General features: G+C 57.4%; 2 protein-coding genes across 2 annotated transcripts in view; one reads left to right on the forward strand and one right to left on the reverse strand.

Moving 5' to 3' along the window:
* The window catches only part of Prrc2a (proline rich coiled-coil 2A), a 13,526-nt gene extending 8,466 nt beyond the window's left edge, over window positions 1–5,060 (forward strand). Inside the window, exons 17-32 of the mRNA XM_033766367.1 lie at window positions 1–822; window positions 1,100–1,359; window positions 1,514–1,659; window positions 1,792–1,921; window positions 2,027–2,112; window positions 2,236–2,469; window positions 2,595–2,735; window positions 2,844–2,915; window positions 3,012–3,179; window positions 3,498–3,580; window positions 3,748–3,955; window positions 4,032–4,130; window positions 4,215–4,406; window positions 4,492–4,586; window positions 4,685–4,775; window positions 4,874–5,060. The exon at window positions 1–822 is cut by the window's left edge and continues 9 nt beyond it. Of these exons, the coding sequence (XP_033622258.1) occupies window positions 1–822; window positions 1,100–1,359; window positions 1,514–1,659; window positions 1,792–1,921; window positions 2,027–2,112; window positions 2,236–2,469; window positions 2,595–2,735; window positions 2,844–2,915; window positions 3,012–3,179; window positions 3,498–3,580; window positions 3,748–3,955; window positions 4,032–4,130; window positions 4,215–4,406; window positions 4,492–4,586; window positions 4,685–4,775; window positions 4,874–5,014 (2,968 nt within the window). The 3' untranslated portion in view covers window positions 5,015–5,060. The remainder of the gene's footprint in view (window positions 823–1,099; window positions 1,360–1,513; window positions 1,660–1,791; window positions 1,922–2,026; window positions 2,113–2,235; window positions 2,470–2,594; window positions 2,736–2,843; window positions 2,916–3,011; window positions 3,180–3,497; window positions 3,581–3,747; window positions 3,956–4,031; window positions 4,131–4,214; window positions 4,407–4,491; window positions 4,587–4,684; window positions 4,776–4,873) is intronic.
* An 834-nt stretch (window positions 5,061–5,894) lies between these two features.
* The window catches only part of Bag6 (BAG cochaperone 6), an 11,493-nt gene continuing 235 nt past the window's right edge, over window positions 5,895–17,152 (reverse strand). Inside the window, exons 2-24 of the mRNA XM_010609846.2 lie at window positions 16,451–16,571; window positions 14,033–14,150; window positions 13,724–13,920; window positions 13,437–13,490; window positions 13,203–13,277; window positions 12,382–12,620; window positions 11,804–11,933; window positions 11,162–11,359; window positions 10,769–11,021; window positions 10,508–10,585; window positions 10,058–10,170; window positions 9,871–9,958; window positions 9,675–9,686; window positions 8,764–8,955; window positions 8,451–8,620; window positions 8,251–8,304; window positions 8,025–8,127; window positions 7,819–7,943; window positions 7,521–7,667; window positions 7,369–7,428; window positions 7,133–7,276; window positions 6,948–7,055; window positions 5,895–6,072 (exon numbers count right to left, since the gene is read on the reverse strand). Coding sequence (XP_010608148.1) covers window positions 5,977–6,072; window positions 6,948–7,055; window positions 7,133–7,276; window positions 7,369–7,428; window positions 7,521–7,667; window positions 7,819–7,943; window positions 8,025–8,127; window positions 8,251–8,304; window positions 8,451–8,620; window positions 8,764–8,955; window positions 9,675–9,686; window positions 9,871–9,958; window positions 10,058–10,170; window positions 10,508–10,585; window positions 10,769–11,021; window positions 11,162–11,359; window positions 11,804–11,933; window positions 12,382–12,620; window positions 13,203–13,277; window positions 13,437–13,490; window positions 13,724–13,920; window positions 14,033–14,150; window positions 16,451–16,558 — 2,862 coding nt within the window. The 5' untranslated portion in view covers window positions 16,559–16,571 and the 3' untranslated portion in view covers window positions 5,895–5,976. The remainder of the gene's footprint in view (window positions 6,073–6,947; window positions 7,056–7,132; window positions 7,277–7,368; window positions 7,429–7,520; window positions 7,668–7,818; window positions 7,944–8,024; window positions 8,128–8,250; window positions 8,305–8,450; window positions 8,621–8,763; window positions 8,956–9,674; window positions 9,687–9,870; window positions 9,959–10,057; window positions 10,171–10,507; window positions 10,586–10,768; window positions 11,022–11,161; window positions 11,360–11,803; window positions 11,934–12,381; window positions 12,621–13,202; window positions 13,278–13,436; window positions 13,491–13,723; window positions 13,921–14,032; window positions 14,151–16,450; window positions 16,572–17,152) is intronic.

Below are 17,152 nucleotides of genomic sequence, written 5' to 3' on the forward strand. Positions count from 1 at the left end.
GGTCTTCACTCCGAGAGGGGTGCCATCGCGCCGGGGCCGGGGCGGAGGGCGGCCTCCTCCCATCTGTCCAGGCTGGAGCCCTCCGGGCAAGTCCCTGGTCCCAAAGAAACCGCCTGTGGGTCCTCTAACCCCCAGTAAGGAGCCCACGAAGGAGAAGCTGATCCCAGGGCCTCTGTCTCCCCTGGCCCGTGGAGGAGCCAGCATGGGCTTAGTGGAGGACGGGGAGCGGCCCCGCCGTAGGCGGCATGGGCGGGCCCAGCAGCAGGACAAGCCACCACGGTTCCGCAGGCTGAAGCAGGAGCGGGAGAATGCTACCCGGGGAGTAGAGGGCAAGCCCTGTCCCCTGGCCATTCCGGCCTCCGCGCCTGGACCCGAGGAGCCTTTGGCATCGGTCGCTGCGCCCCCGCCACCTCGCCGGGCAGCTGCCAAGTCTCCCGATCTGTCGAACCAGAACTCGGATCAAGCAAACGAGGAGTGGGAGACTGCATCAGAGAGCAGCGACTTTGCCAGTGAGCGCCGGGGTGACAAGGAGGCCCCCCCGCCAGCACTTCTGACCCCGAAAGCTCTGGGGGCCCCTGGGGGCAGCGCAGGTACTGCCGGAGCCAGCCTTTCAACCATGTCCCGTGGAGACCTGAGCCAGAGGGCCAAGGATCTGAGCAAGCGGAGCTTCTCCAGTCAGAGGCCCGGCATGGATCGGCAGAACCGGCGTCCAGGACCCGGGGGCAAGGCTGGCGGCAGTGGAGGTGGTGGCGGAGGTCCTGGGGGCAGGACAGGGCCAGGAAGAGGCGATAAGAGGAGCTGGCCCTCGCCCAAGAACCGAAGGTGGGGGACAGGCCCTGTGGGCGGTGGGCTCCTCCGGTGCTGGGGCTGCTCCAGCTGCTGAACCGCTGGAAGCAGTTGGTGGAGTCACGGTTCTGTTTCTGCTCTATAGACCGTGGCCCGTAAAACTTAGAATGGCTCAGAATCAGTTGGGTTTGGACAGGAAAGGACATTTGGGTTCTGATGGGAAGAAATCGGTGACGCAGGCTGGACTGGTAGGGAGGGTCTGAGGGACAGGCTGCTGGGCCCTGGAGCCAACACTCTGTCCCGCTTCCTTCAGCCGTCCTCCAGAGGAGCGTCCCCCGGGGCTGCCTCTGCCTCCCCCACCGCCCAGCAGTTCTGCTGTCTTCCGCCTGGACCAAGTTATCCACAGCAACCCTGCTGGCATTCAACAGGCCCTGGCCCAGTTGAGCAGCCGCCAGGGGAGCGTAGCTGCACCAGGGGGTCACCCAAGGCCCAAGCCCGGTCCGCCTCAGGGCCCAGCCCCTCGGCCCCCAACCAGATTTGACTCTCAGAGGGCGACCAGTGGTGGCAGTTCTGGTAAGTGGGACCAGCCAGGATGGGAAGGTCTCTGTCCCCAGAGGAGGCCAGGTCCTGGGGCCCTGCTGTGACCTGCAGTGAGCAGTGGGGTGAAGGGCGGAAGAACAGCTGGGGTCCCCAGTGGGCACAGGCTAACAGTTCTCTTCTCCTTCAGAGCCCCACTTCGAGGAGCCAGGGCCAGGGTCAGGCCCAGCGGTGAGGGAGGCAGGCGGGGCTCCCCAGGACTCTGCTGGGGCTACTAACCCCTTCCCCCACAAACGGCGGGAGCGGCCTCCTCGGAAACCAGAGCTGCTGCAGGAGGTGAGGACTGGGGCTGTGCTGCTTTTCCCTCGAAGGCCTTCCGGGTGTCCTGCGTGGGTCCTCGTCCTTCTTGCTGTGTGTTGTCACACACACAGCTCCTGCTTTATGTTTTGCCTCCGGCTTTACTTGTAGGAGCCTCTGCCTGCTTCTCACAGTTCTGGATTCTTGGGCTCAAAGCCAGAGGCCCTGGGCCCTCGGGGAGACTCCAGAGAGGCTGGCACCGAGGCCCTGACCCCCCACCTCTGGGACCGGCTACACACTGGTGAGTGTGGCCGGACAGAGGGGAGGCCTGGAAGGGGCTGCAAGGGGCTGAGCTTGAGACCTGTCTTCTGTCCCCGTCCCTGTCCTGCTTGGTGTTCCGCTCCAGCCACCAGCCGGAAGAGTTACCGGCCCGGCTCCGTGGAGCCCTGGATGGAGCCTCTCAGTCCATTCGAGGATGTGGCTGGCACGGAGGTGAGTGGGGTGGGCAGGGTCAGGCTGTCCTCATGAAGGCGTTTTCTGGAGTTGTCCATGTGCGTGTTGGCTGGATATGGGGTGCTCTCTACCCTGACTTAACCCGGTCTTCTCCATTCTCAGATGAGTCAGTCTGACAGTGGGGTGGACCTGAGTGGAGATTCTCAGGTGTCGTCAGGTCCCTGCAGCCAGCGAAGTTCCCCTGACGGAGGACTCAAGGGGCCAGCGGAGGGGCCCCCCAAGCCGCCTGGAGGCCCCTCACCCCTGAGTGCCGTTCCTGGTGAGGGTCCACCTGGCTCTGAACCCTCGGAGCCTCCTAGAAGACGGGCACCTACCCCCCATGATGGGGACAGAAAGGTGAGGACGCCGAGACTGTTCAGTGACCCTACTTGAGCCTCCCTTCGCTGCTGTGTTTTGGGAGTTCCCTACATGGGTTTCCCTCTCCTCCCACCACCTCTACTTTGCTGTGTTCCCCAACCCAGGAGCTGGCCCGGGAGCAGCCTCTGCCTCCTGGCCCCATAGGCACAGAACGGTCCCAGCGTGCGGACAGAGGGCCAGAGCCAGGTCCTGTCCGGCCGTCCCATCGGCCTGGTCCTCCAGTCCAGTTCGGCACAAGTGACAAGGTCTGCAGGGGCTGGGCTGAACGGGATGGGAAGAAGGGAAGGGCTTCGGGTGGGACACAGGCGAGGTGCGCCTGAATCACGGGAAATTCTCCTCCCTCGGGACTCCAGGACTCAGACCTGCACCTGGTGGTCGCAGACAGCTTGAAAGCGGAGAAGGAGCTCACGCCAGCAGTTCCTGAGGTAGGTGCCGTGCATGGTGGGAGGCCTGCGATGGGGGTAAAGATTCCGGGAATGACCTGGCGGTCAGGTCTGGCTTGACGAGACTTCTCCTGCCAGGCCATCCCGCTGTCCCGAGACTGGGAGCTGCTGCCCAGTGCGTCTGCCTCAGCGGAGCCCCTGTCCAAGAGCCTGGCTTCCGGGCACTGTGGCCCAGAGCCCAGCTCCTCTGGCCAGCGCCTGTACCCAGAGATCTTCTATGGCAGCCCTGGGCCTCCTGGCTCTCAGGTGAGCCCTGCTTTCCATCCCGTTCCCCTTGAGTGAGTAATCATTTTTCTGTGCTTGCTGTGTCTCCTGACTAAGCTTAAACTGTTTAATTGTAAAACGCCATTGCTCTTTTTGTTCTGTTTTTCAGAGCAGTGGGTGGAATGGGTGAGGGTTTTTTTGTTTTGTTTTTTTGTTTTTTGTTTTTTTTTTGGTGCTGGGCATCGAACTCAGATCCTTGTGCTTGCAAAGCAGGTGGTGGAACCACTGAGCTAAATCCCAAGCCCTGGGTGAGTTTTTCTTGACCAGACGCTGGAGCTGTTTCAACTCTGCTCTTAGCAGGTCTCTGGGGGAGCCGTGGACTCTCAGATACACCCCAGCAATGGAAGCTTCCGCCCTGGCACGCCCTCACTGCACCCTTACAGGTAGGACTGGGCAGATACCTGTGGACCTCACAAGGAAGTGGAAAGAGGTTGCAGGGAGGAGAGCAGAAGACACACAGTTTTAGGTACTGGAGGCTAGTGGATTTAGGGGATACCCAGACTCAGCGATTTCATGTGGCTTGCTAAACCAGTCCCCTGTTTCATTTTAGGTCCCAGCCCCTCTACCTTCCCCCTGGCCCAGCCCCAGCCTCAGCACTGCTTTCTGGGGTAGCTCTCAAGGGCCAGTTTCTGGATTTCTCAGCGCTGCAAGCGACAGAGCTGGGGAAGTTGCCAGCTGGGGTTCTCTACCCTCCGCCTTCCTTCCTCTACTCTCCGGCTTTCTGCCCCAGCCCTTTGCCAGACCCACCCTTGCTTCAGGTAAGAGCTGGGCAGGTGCTGGGGCCGGGAGGATGCCTGCAGGGGAGTTGGCCTACTTCTTCCTGTGCCCTCACAGGTACGCCAAGATCTGCCATCCCCTTCGGATTTTTACTCCACTCCTTTGCAGCCTGGTGGACACAGCGGCTTCCTTCCATCAGGGGCCCCTGCCCAGCAGGTACTTTTGATCTCCGCACTTCCCCTTCTCTCTCCCGAACACCACCTCCCTGGCCCAGGCGCATACCCTTGCCGTGTGTTCCAGATGCTGCTGCCTGTGGTGGACTTCGGCTCCCTGCCCCCTGCGCCGCCCCCCGCACCGCCTCCCCTTTCCCTGCTGCCCGTGGGGCCTGCTCTGCAGCCTCCCAGCCTGGCAGTGCGGCCCCCGCCTGCTCCTGCTGCTCGGGTGCTGCCTTCACCTGCCAGGCCCTTCCCCCCGAGCTTGGGGCGAGCCGAGGTAAGGGATGGGGAAAGTAGGGCTAAGGGATCGGGTCTCAGAAGGAGGGATGAGAGGCAGGCAGCTTAGGAGTATTTTCCTTTAGCTGCACCCAGTGGAACTAAAGCCGTTCCAGGATTACAGAAAGCTGAGCAGCAACCTTGGGGGATCTGGGTCATCACGTACTCCCCCAGCTGGAAGGTGAGCTGGGTTGGGGTACAGACTCCTGCGCCCTGACTTTCCTGCACTGGGGCCAAGGGGCAGGCATTGTCAGGCTTTCAACAGCCTTTCTCCCTCAGGTCCTTCCCTAGTCTCGGTGCCCGTCTCAAGGCCCCGCCTGCCACCTACAGCGGGGTTTTCCGCACCCAGCGCATCGACCTCTACCAGCAGGTGAGGAGAAGCCCCGTAGTCCCCAGTCTCAGGTCAAGAGCTGCCCGTGGGTTCCTGATCGGGCTCTGACTCCTCCTGCGCACGGACCTATCCCTTAGGCCTCCCCGTCGAATGCCCTGCGCTGGATGCCGAAGCCTTGGGAGCGGACAGGCCCACCCTCTCGAGAGGGGCCTTCCCGAAGGGCAGAGGAGCCTGGGCCCCGAGGGGACAAGGAGCCTGGGTTGCCTCCACCCCACTGAGGGAGTCCCCGCCCCCGCCCCCACCCCAGGGCTTGTATATAGATTATAAATATATAAATGGGGCCGTTTGTTAAAAAAGAGTAATAAAATAATTTAAAAAAAGTATTTGCACTTTGATTTGGGGGATGGGTTGGTTGGTTGTGACAGAAATGATCTATAACAAACGCAGTTTGAGACTGAGAACTTCCTCCAGTGATGTGTTAAAACTGCCTTAAAATGTAACCATACTATTGGGTCTTAGTTTGGGGGTTGGGAATTTGGGCTGCGTTCAGGGAGGCAAATCGTTAGCACCAGCCAGTGAGGCCAGTTGGTTGGTTACCAGGCTGCAGCTGACAGCTGCGCTGCCTCCCAACATGGCTTCTTCCAGTGGCCTGGGCATCTGGAAAGAACTTCAGTCTCCACAGGGGCTCTCCAGCATGGGGTGAGTCAGGAGGCCTTGTGTGTCCCTGCCCAGGGTTCTAAGAGGTGCTGGAGGAAAAGGCAAAGCTTGTGGCCCAGCCTCAGTGAGGGGACGGGTATTCAGGTGTCGCTGGGAACTGCAGCGGTGGGCATCCCTTCTGCTGATGCCGGTGGTGTCCACACCTAAGTGCGTCCTTGGGCTTTCTGACCTGGGCAGACCAGGTCCAATGTGGTCAAGCTTAGTTGGATTTCATAGTGTGTTATGCTTCTGCCAGCAGCTGCTTGATATATGGTGGTCTCTGTCCCTTGGGATAAATATCTTCTATCTCAAGACAGTTGCATAAAAATCCAGCCATCAAAACAAGTCTGCACATCGTAATGTGCCACAGGTACACTTGAGATGTTACGAACCAACACAGCTGGCTTGCCAGAGAGTGCAATTTCAAAGTAAGTTCACACAAGTTGGAGACAAGAAGAGCCAGAAAATCCGACTTTTATTTCTTAAATACTGTGAAGGAGGAGGGGGCAGTGTTCCCCTGGTGAGGAAGGGCCAGAGAACAGAGCTAGGGATCGTCAGCGAAGGCCCGGTGGGTGTTGGGGAAGCGCTGGGGACTGTAGTTGGGGTCTTCTTGCAGCCGCTTTTGTATGTCAGACCGGAGCTAGAGAGAGAAAGCGAGCAGGTTGGAGGGGTGCTAGTCAAGCCGCGAGATCCCAGCAAGCACGAGACCGTCCCTCAGGAGCCAGCGCTTCCCCACCAGCCGTGACACTAGCCCAGTGCCTGGCACCACTCAGCCTTCCCAGATGCCGCCGGGAAACTAGGACATGGAGTGGCAGCCCACTTCACCTCTGCAGGATCCAGGAAGAGGGACCCTAGCCCAACCCCTCCCGCTAGACCATCCCTATTCTGCTTCCGGGTGGGGGCACCTGCTGCCTGTAGCTCTCCTGAACCTCTGGTGCCTCCAGGTCCCGGCTCAGGCTCTCGGGGCTCGTCAGGGGCCGAGCTCCGGCTGCCTTAGCTGCCCGGCTCACGGCCTCTGAGAGAAGCAGCTGGGGGCCCTCACCCTGCATCGTCTGGGGGACGGGGTTGGGAGGGAAAAGAGGATCGACGTCAGATCCAGTGCCACCACCCAGCTCACCCTTTCCATGAGTCAACAACCCCTGAGTCTACACCAGTGGAGAGAAGGGCAACGGTCCACATGTGCTTGACAGCAGAAACGCTTTCCTAACTGGCTCTGGTCAAAAACAGTGCTGCCTTGCTCTTCAAAACAAGGGCCAAGTGGGTCATGTCATTTTGGGATTCTGAGATAGCGAATCCACAAGAGCAAGCCCACCTCCAAGTGGGCCCTAGTCACTTGGCCTTAGCAGCCGCTGAGGAACTGAGGACTGCTAGCAGACCAGCAAAGTGCAGGTCTGAGTCCCCCAAAGGTTTCCCCGTGAATGAGGGGACCGAGCTGGGAGGGGCTCCTTCCAGCTCTAAACGGCCGATTCAGGGAACCTGGGTAGAGATGGCTCCTCAGGGAAGAAGCAAACGAACCTTGCGTCTCTTGGCGGGCATACCACTGAGGTAGGCATCACTCAGGGGCGGCTGCGGTTTCATCTTCCGCTGGCTCTGAATGTCCTGCTGAATAATAGGGACCCACTCCTGGGGAGAGAAAGATCAGAAAGTAATTCCCACAGCCTGCAGCTGCCTTAACCCTCTGATCACCTCCTGCCACTTACTGGGGGAACTGCAGCTGCCCAAGGTTCCGTCTCAGCCGCAGCCCCATCCTGGTCCTCTCGGGAGCCCCCCTCAGGAGCAGGGGGTGGCCCTCTGGACATGACCTCTTCTGCTGTGGTTCCAGGGGCCGGGGAAGCGTTCTCCCGCTGGCAGGCAGACAGTGGGCAGATCCCAGGTTCAGACTCGGTCTCCAGCCCACCCCTCCACATCATCTGCCCCACGGCCCTCTCCTCTGTACCTGAGGCTCAGGGGAAGTTCGTTCTGCTCCCTGCACTTCCATTGGCTCCTCAGAAAGTGGCTATGGAATCAAACAAAGAAGACCAAACAGAAGCCCCCTCAGACCTCTGCGGTTCCCCCAAGCCCCTCCCCACAGCCCATCAGGTCCATTACCTGGGGAGGGTCACCGACCCTGCGGACGTATCTGAGGATGGCGTCGGGGCCCACGGGCATATGCTCCAGGACCACCTGGAGCCTCAGTCCCATCATAGTGGTCAGCCAGCTCACCAGAGACGGGTTCACGCCACGAGACATGCGACGCTGCGGGCAGAAAGCACACTTGGGACCAAACCCTCAGCCAGCTCTTGTAATCTATCACATCCAGGATAATGGGCAGCAGTTTTAAAAGGCTCAAAGTCTGCAGGACTCCAAAGGAAACAAGGCTGGGCACCCGGGCTTGGGCAGTGCTTACAATTCGGCCGTTGATAACAGCAGCCAGCTCCATCTGCTGTCCCCCTAAGCAGTGCAGGTTCAGGGCCAGGCATTCAAACAGGCCCTGGTTACACAACTCCAGCAACCGGGCTCCAAAGCCACTGTCTGCGGGCGAGCAGAGGAGGGACGCTGGCACCAGCGGCACCACACCCCCAGCCTACACACCCTGGCCGGCTGGCCCCTGACCTGTGCAGTGCAGCACATGAGCAGCAATGCTATTAAACTGCTCCTGGAGAAATTCTAGGTTTGTCCGGATAATGTCCACGCCTGGCTGAACCTGCACCAAGGACTGAGACAAGACACAAAGAGATCTCCAAATCAGGAACCCAGAGATGGCAAGGGTGAGACAGTGGGGAGCATCACCGTCCCTGCTCGGGCCCAGCAGAGGAGGGGAGACAGAAGCGGTACTCACAAAGCTCTCCCGCACATACTCTTCCAGCCCGGTAATCAGTGTGTGGGTCGCCATCTACGGGGAAACGTCACGGGTTTATCTCCAAACCTCAGTCCTCAAGACTCCCCCTCCACCCCAAGAAGTCCAGGACTTGGGCTGGGACTGCTGATCCCTAAACAGGCAGGAGGAGCAGAGCTCTGGTGCCCCGGGCCTTCATTTACCCGGATGTTACCAGGGGTGGGCTCCTGGCCACCCAGGTAGTGCTGGTGGAAGAAGGATCGCAGCTGGGGCTGGAGCCGCTGCAGTGGCTGGAAATGCCCATGGAGCAGCATCACCACGTCCACCATGGAGAAGTTCTGGCACAGGAGAGAGAGCAGGGCCCCAAAGAACCCTGGCGACAGGGACAGAGGACAGAAGTTAGCAATCGCCTCCACCACCCCAGCCAGTCCATCCACCTCATTCCATCTGCCAACAGCCCTGAACTGAGCCCAGCTGACTCTCCTTAGCTGCCTTTGAGGCCTTCATTTTGCTTACCGAGGGCCCCATCGGCTCCAGGCTCAAAGATGTTGCTGGAACCACTGAGGCGTTGGATGAAGGCAGCGATACTTTCACTGCTGCCAGCCCGAGCCCCCAAGGAGCCCAAGAGGGAGCTCAGCACGCCCTGCACCACTGAGGTAAAAAACTCTGGCGGCAGGCTCTCAGGACCCCGGCTTCCAGGACTCCCGGAACCACCGGAAGGGGAGCCTGGTGGGGGCGTGGTCTGCTGCTCTGGGGCCGGGGGTGGGGGCGGAGGAGGCGGAGCTAAGAACAGGAACAGAGTCCTAAAATGGCGTCATCAGGGCACAAATCGACAGTGGCTGGGGAAACAGAGTAAGCTCTACTCTGGACTTTACCCCTCACAGCAGAATACCTATGGGGAGGGAGGCATGCAGCTTTGGAGTCAGACGGAGCCGCGACCTCTGTGCGGGTCAGGTCAGGAAGAGGGACCCCACCTCCTGCACTCCCTCTCCTTGAGCCATCTCCAAAATGGAGCGTTCACAATCAGTGAATTCCCTTCCCCTAACAATATCCGTAGTGGCTGTCACCCAGTGGCTACAGGATGACAACAAAGTGTCACTGCTTGGTTGAACTGAGGAACAGGAACTGTAAGACAACAGGCAGCCAGCCACTTACCTGCAGGAAATCAGTCATGCCCTGAAGAAAGGCCGGGACACCAGGCATCGCCACAGTGATGGTAGGAGAAGCCAGGCTGGGCCCGCCAGCCCCTGAGCCTGCAGGGCCCAGCAGGTTCCCCAGGAGCTGAGAAAACTGAAGGTCGGCCGTGGAGGGCTGAGGGGGTGGAGGCTGGGCAGGCCCTCCGGGAACAGGGCCCGCTGTGGTAGCGGTGTTGGTGGTGCCCGCACTGGCCGAAGCAGTGGCAGGTGCTGCAGGGGGAGCCATTCCTGGGGTCCCTTGGGCTATCAGGAACCAAAAAGACAAAAGAGAAATTTTAAGGAAAACCAAACACTACAGCAGCCCCACTCTGACCCTTCTGGCAGAAAAGCAAATTTTAGAAGAAATGGAAAGAGCAAGGAAGACCCAGGGGTGTCAGACCCGAGTCACAGAAACCGTTCGGGCCGCGGCGGGAGAACCAGGACTCACCCACGAGGACTGGCTGCATAAGAAGCTGCCCCACAAGGCCGCTCACCATCTGGGCCAGCGAGGCGTTGGAACCCAGTCCAGCTCCCTGCTGCAGGGAGAGGGCAGGTTTCAGGCCTGCCCTTTCCAGGCACCACCACCAGACGGACTCCCAGGACCCTTTCCCGTCAGACTCCCCCACCCCTCTCACCAGAGCCCCCGAGACAGCGGGCCCCCCAGGATGGGAAGGCCGAGCCTGTGGAGGGGTCGGCCGGGCAATCACCACCCGTGTCGGCGCTGTCGGGAAGCCCGGCACCTGCTGTCCTGTGGGCAGATGAGAGAGACCAAAAAGGCCTGAGGGCCGGGCCCTTGCCCGCCAGCCGACAGTACCCACCACCATGGACTGTGCCCCACCTCCCAAGCTTCCCCTTCCGGGTCATTACCTGCGGCCGCGGAGGCAACAGCTGCCACCATGGCCTGATGAGTGATCTGGTGGGCGACGGCGTGCATGAACTCAGGGGGCAGGGAGGGCAGCTGGATGAGGGTGGAGCCTGGGGGGCGGGTCTGATGTAGCCTTGAACCTGGACCCCTTCAACCCACCCCTTCAGCCCTGCCCCTTCTCTAACCAGAGCTCAGCCTGCTCTGATGCCCTCACTCTTACCCAGGGTCTGGCCATGACCAGGGGGTCCTAGGGGGCCAGTGGGAGCACTCGGGACACCACCGGGCTGTGTGGCAGAATCTGGGCAGGGAGACAGAGACGGCGACCCTGAGGCTGGCGGGGCCAAGGCCGAGTCAGCCATGCTCCAGGCCCCAGCCCAGGTGACAAGAGGAAGCCCTCACATGCTCTCCAAGGACAAAGCCGCCGCCCCTGCCCGACCCGTCCCCCTCAAACTGCAGCACACACCCGCTGCCCGCCACTTACCTTGAATGTTCATGTGCATCATGACCACAGGCTCCACGCTCTGGTGGGAAATCCGGATGACCCGCGGGTGGCCAGCGGCTGGTGGGGGAGCTGGCCCAGGGGGCGGGGTCCCCTCAGTTGAGGATTCCACAGTGGCTGAAGATGGAGCCAGGGATGAAGCCTGGCCAGGCCCAGGGGGAGGCGCCTCTGAACTGGGAGTTGGGGGGGGACGAGACCCATTTCCCGTCATGGTCACGGTGGTCCCCACATTGATCTGGAAGAGGAGAAAGGCCAGGCAGAAGTGAGGAAACACAAGGGCCCAAGTCAGAGCATCCCACAGCTCACGCTCAAGCCTGCCCCTCCTCCGCCTTCCGCCTCCGGAACCTCCCGCCGCCGTCCCGGCAGTGCCCACACCTGAATGGGGATGGCGGCCTGCTGGAGCACCATGGGGGTGGTGTAGTGTGACATGGGCCGGACCACGTGCAGGTGGCGAGGGGGCGCGCAGGCCAGATTGCAGCGCAGGTCAGACAGGGCCACGAAGGTGTTGCCCAGCAGCCGCAGGCTCTCTCCCACCAAGTTGATCAACCTCTGGTCCTCCTCGCGGCCCTCATGCTGTGCGCCCAGCGGAACAGAGGAGCGGGAAGCATCAGGCGGGAGCACGGCCCACTAACCCCGGGGACGGATGGGCCACGTGTCTAAGGCTTCAGTGACAGCCTTGGAAGCTGATGCACAGGCCGAAGCTGAGCAAGTAAATCTACGTCATACATAAGAATCGTCTCCTCCTATAGCAAACTTCACAAGGAACCTCGACGACGTCATCTAGGACTCTCCCTTGCTCTATTATCGTCCTAAACAATGCAGTCAGGGGCGCAAGGGCTACAAGGATGGTGGGTCCCGCAGAGATGAGCTTGCCTGTGAGGGAGGAAAGATCCCCTACGCATCTAGCGTCTAGCGGGATGGTGACGCAGCGCCGTCAGAGGGAAGCTCAAAGGGTTACCTAACCCCACTTTGCTCTGGGGTACCGGATGGGGCGGGGAAGACCGGCAGAAGGCTCACATTGTTGTTGTAGTCGGTGGTGGTGGCAGCGCCCAGGACCTCATAGTAGCGCTGCAGGAAGGGCTGGAGGCGGCTCTCCAGCCGCTGCAGCTCCCGCAGCACCTCAACATACTCCGCAGGGGACGGGTGGCTGTGGACACCCCAGGGACAGTGAGCCAGGGCTTTCTTGAGCCCCCACCTCACAGTCCGAGGGGGCCACATCTGCGCTCCCAGAGCCCTGGCCCAATCTCTTCCAGGACTAGCAGTTTGTCTCCCTTATTCCCACTTAGGTGAAGAGCAGAAGAGGAATTATTCCCACTTTCCTGGCCACAGCCCCACACCGGTGACAATAAACTGAAACATGACCCGGGGCCAGCGTGAGCTCGAGGGAGAATTCTCAGGCTCAGGAGGAGTGGGGCATGGGGAGAGCAGCGCTTCTACCCAGCGGCCAGTCCCGACCTCACTCACCTACCAGACCTCTGCCCCACACACAGGCTCTGCGAGCACCCCAACAAGGCTTCCGCTCCCACTGCACCCTTCCTGGTTCCCAGACCACACGCAGGAACACCCAGTCCCCAAAGGGTCCCACCATTGCTCACTTGGGTGCGTTTGTCTCCGGAGCAGCTGCTGGGCCTGCGGGGGCTGGGCCAGAAGGGGCGAGCTCAGGGCTCTGGGCTGGGGCGCGTTCCTCCACTTCCTCTGCCTCCATGGGCTCCCGGGCCGGTGCTTCACTTTCAGCTGGTTCTGATGTTTGCGAGCTCAAGGCTACGGGCTCTGGGGCCATGGCTGATGTCTGTGGGGGTGGCTGACTGGGCTGTGCTTGGGGCGCTCCTCGACACTGAACGGGGGAGAGTTAGGACACCACATACCAAGTGAGACTGCCGTAAGGGATCACTCGGGCCCAGTGGCGTGTGTGGGGACAGGGCTCCAGCGAGGCTCCCTGAAGGCAGGGCCGGTCATTCCTATCACTGACTCCCCAGCAACCAGTATACAACTAGCGTAACTACACAATAAATAGCCGCAATGTATGTAAAGGGATTAATAACAAAAAAAGGGAGTGGGACTTTCTAATTTCCACAAAGTGGGGAAATCACAACGTTGTGGCCAGAACACAAACTAATGAAGTCAGGACAGCCCAATATCAAAAATGACAGTCACAAAATTGAAAATGCTTTCTTCACAAGAGATGTCACAAGTTATCTGAGAAGTCTGAAACAAACTACCCACATACCAGGAACCAAGGGGACTGGCAGGGACAAGACAGCTTCACAAAGATACTTTTGCTGACCAAAAGAACAACAATTACAGATAAGAGACCAGATTAGGAAGGCAGAATCCCTGGATGCGGCCCAACATGTCCTCACCCCCAGGCGACGAGAAAAGAAGAGGGAAGAGATGGCCGCCGCATCTGTGTGCTCACCTCCATCCGGGACAGTAAGGTCTGTATATCCCTGATCATGTGCTGAGCCATCACCAGCCGTACCCGGGGTTCACTCTGCAACGAGAAAGGGGTGATCAGGGCAGCTCTGAGACTGCGCCATGAGCTTCATATCTCTAAATCAGGTTCCGGGCAGCTCCTCAGCCAGGTCCACACCCCCGTCGTAGCCTCCTTCTCCCAGATCCCCTTCCCTGACCCTCCCAGGCCCCTCAATACCTGAATCGGGGCCTGTTCCATGTTGATGTGAACATCCACAGCAGAGCCGTCACTCTGGGAAAGGGTAAGGGAAGTTGCTCTGGGAGAAGTCAAGGACTAAGGCCTTCATACCTCTCCAATTCTTTCTTTGGAGCACTACTCTTTTTTCTCAATGTATCAGGATTAGACCAGAGGGCCCTCTGAACCCAAGCTAAAAATTGAAACACCTATCTTATAAACACCTGGCTGCTACCACAACTAAAAATACCCATCCCCACAAAACCCTCCTGTGTGAAACTCGAGCTTACAGGAAGATTGAAGGTTCCAACCATGACATAGCTGTTGGCATTCCGGTCATGCACAGAGGCTCCAGGCCCCCGAGTACCAGGCAGGGGTCCCCCACCATGGGTGGCTGAGGCAGACCCTGTCCCAGAAGACGCTCCTGAAGGGAGCTGAGTCTGAGGAGGAGCCCGCTCCACCAGGTGGATAACCTTTCCCCCAACATCTGCAGAAAAAAAAAGATATACACCAAAACATTACGCGAGCAGGGAAACTCATGCCTCAGCTCATCCCTATGGACAGCAGCCTAACCCTGAACTGCCTCCCCAGCCCCTTACTGTATTCCTGGAGCTTCTTGTCATCTTGCAGAACTCGGCCCTGGTAGATGAGACGTTGTTTCTCAGAGGGAATGCTGACAGAGGAAGCAATGTGCTCCTTAAACTCCTTCACGTTCATCTGCAAGAACGGTCACGCACAGAAACCAGAGAATGAAGGAAAAAGGGAGAACAAAAGACAAGTAACTGACTTGAGGTGAACAATAAAAACCATTCTAGCAGCCAGGCACGGTGGTGCACACCTGTAATCCCAGCCCTTGGGGAGGCTTGGGCAGGAGGATGCCCCAAATTCAAGGCCAGCTTGGGCTATGTAGTGAGTTCAAGGCTAGCCTGAATGACATAGTAAGACCCTGTCTCAAAAAAGTAAACAAGTAAATAAATAAATAAAACCAGCCAGGTGTGGTGGCACACACCTATAATCCCAGCACTTGGGAGGCTGAGGCAGGAGGATCACTGTGAGTCTGAGACCAGCCTGGGCTAGTAGTGAGTTCCAGGTCAGTATCAACTACATAGAGAGACCCTGTCTCAAAAAAACAAAACAAATAAATAAACAAATAAACAAAACTACATGATAGATTCATTCACTACTACCTTTTGTCTAGAATGTGTGACAATTATGGTCCAAAACTCTGAGCCAAGGCAACATATGTCAAAATACAGACAATAAACTTAACAAAGCTCAGGGTATAACTTTGGAGAAAATTATAAGGATGAGAAGAAAACCAGCCAGGCATGGTGGTGAGTACTTGTATTTCTACCACTCTGGGAAACGGAGGCAGAAGGACTAAAAGTTCAAGCCCATCCTAAGCAATTTAATAAGACCTTGTTTCAAAATAAAAAAAACAAAGGGGGCCGGGGATTTAGCTCAGCGGTTTGGTGGCCTGCCTTGCAAGTTCAATCCCTGGTACCAAAAAATACATAAATAAATAAATAAATAATAAAAAACAAAGGGTTTGGGATGGAGCTCAGTGCCAAGGACCTGAGTTGAAACCCCAGTACTAAAAAATAAAAAGCAAAAAGCCAACTAACATTCCTTTTCTCTTCCTGTGCCTGGCTCCCAAAGGAATGTGTTCCGAAATACCAGTGACCCCTTCCCAAACAGAAAAAGATACTAGTTTATTTATCCCCCATAATCTCAAAGATAAAAACAAAGGTAAGAAGGACACGGTGGGGAATCAAGTTAAGGAAGACTAAGAAGATAAGAAGAGGGCATGGGTTGAGGATTTAGCTCAGTGATTTCACCACCTGCCTCACAAGCACAAGGACCCCAAGCACAAGGACCCGAGTTGGATCCCCAGTACCAAAATAAATAAGTAAACCGAGCATGGTGACGCACGCCTGTAATCCTAGCACTTGGGAGGCTGAGGCAGGAGGATTGCTGTGAGTTGGAGACCAGCCTGGGCTACATAGTGAGTTCCAGGTCAATCTCAACATCTCAACTATGTAGTGAAACCCTGTCTCAAAAACAAAAAAACAAAAAAAACAAAAAAACAAAAAAAATAAAAAATAAAAATAAAAAAACCCCACCAAAATAAATAAACAAACAAATAAGAGAAGGGGGCAGAGGGCTGGAGATGTGGTTCATTGGCTGAGCACTTGCCTAGCAAGCACAAGGATCTAGGTTCCTTCCCCGACATTGCAAAAAAGAAAAAAGATTTTCCTCAGAAAAATGACTCAGAAAATTTACATATAAGTATTAATCACAAAAACCTATACATTTTTTTTTTGGTCTATTTTTTTGAACCAGTCTCACTACAGAGTTCAGGCTGGCTTTGAACTATGTAGCCAAGCTGGCCTCCAACTCATGGTGATCCTCCTGCCTCAGCCTCCTGAGTGCTGGGTTACAGGTGTGCACCACCATGCCCACCATTTCTCAAATATATGCTTAGGGCACTGAAGATCAACCTGCTCATGATTTTGCCTCTAAGAACTATGGGGGAAAACACAAATAACTGTGTTTATGGCATTAAATTCAAGAGGTGCATATTATACCACAGGTACTAATAATCCCACCCACTAGTCCACGAGGGCCCTATGTGAATATGGGTTCTGGCTTCTAGACTTTATAAACACACACTATTACTGTCAAGTTCTTTATAAACACCTGTTTGAGGTTCCTGTGTTATGTTGCCCTTCCCAAAGGCTGGAGCCCATGCCCTGTGATAGCAAAGAAAATCCTACTTTCTTTGTACTTCCTTCTGCATTGAGTTCTATTAAGCTGAAGAAAGGCACAACAAAATCTGCCTCACTCACAGTAACTGCACCTTCTCACTCTACAAAAAACACCAGGTTATGTTCTATCTAGAATACGAACAAAGGAACCCATAAAAATAAAATCTGAAGACAAAATCAGGTTCTTCCCTCAGTCTAAGGGAGGAAGAGGAAGAGCTAAGGCATCTTCCAGAAGTACCGGGGTCTCACCTGGGCCCCTACAATAAAGGTCCGAGTCTGAGAGTCCAGGGTCTTCACCAGCACTTCCAGGCTGTCAGGCTCCTCCATAGCGGTACTGGGACTATCACTGGGCTCCATGGTCAACAGCTCCCTAAGGAAGAACGAACGGAGGGAGGCCCGATGTTACCCTTAACGGATTTTATACACCCGGAAGCCTCCCTGGCCTGAATCCCCGCCCCAATACCTAAGAAGTTTCTCTTGCTCAAGCACACACACTCACACCCGCCCCCATCCTCCTTCTGATTCCGGGGCACTGGGAGAGAAACACAAAGGGCAGGGATGGACGGCATAGGGAGTGGAAGGACGGGAGATGGGAGGGGCTCCGCAAAGCCAATCACAATAAGGGAGGGCCAGTTGGGCCAGGAATCAGGGAAGACAGCACGAGACCAGCGACCAGTGTCATCACCGGTCGCGATAGGGCCCCTGAGAGGCAGATCCTGGGGCTACGCGAAACCCGGGGTCCAGACAGACTCCGCGGAGAAGGTGGCTTCGCGCACGCGCGCACGCCCATCGAACCCGCCTAAATCACCGCACACCCAAGACGGCGGACACTCACGCGGGCTGGACCGGCTAACGGGCTGCCCCTCTTCTGCCTTCCTTCGGTGTCCCGGCAGCGCGGCACAGCCAGCACGCGGAGAGACGGACGGGGACACGGACACGGACACACACACA

Source organism: Fukomys damarensis, unplaced genomic scaffold (assembly GCF_012274545.1).
Source record: "Fukomys damarensis isolate Sample0158 unplaced genomic scaffold, DMR_v1.0_HiC HiC_scaffold_20, whole genome shotgun sequence".
Taxonomy (NCBI): Eukaryota; Metazoa; Chordata; class Mammalia; order Rodentia; family Bathyergidae; genus Fukomys; species Fukomys damarensis.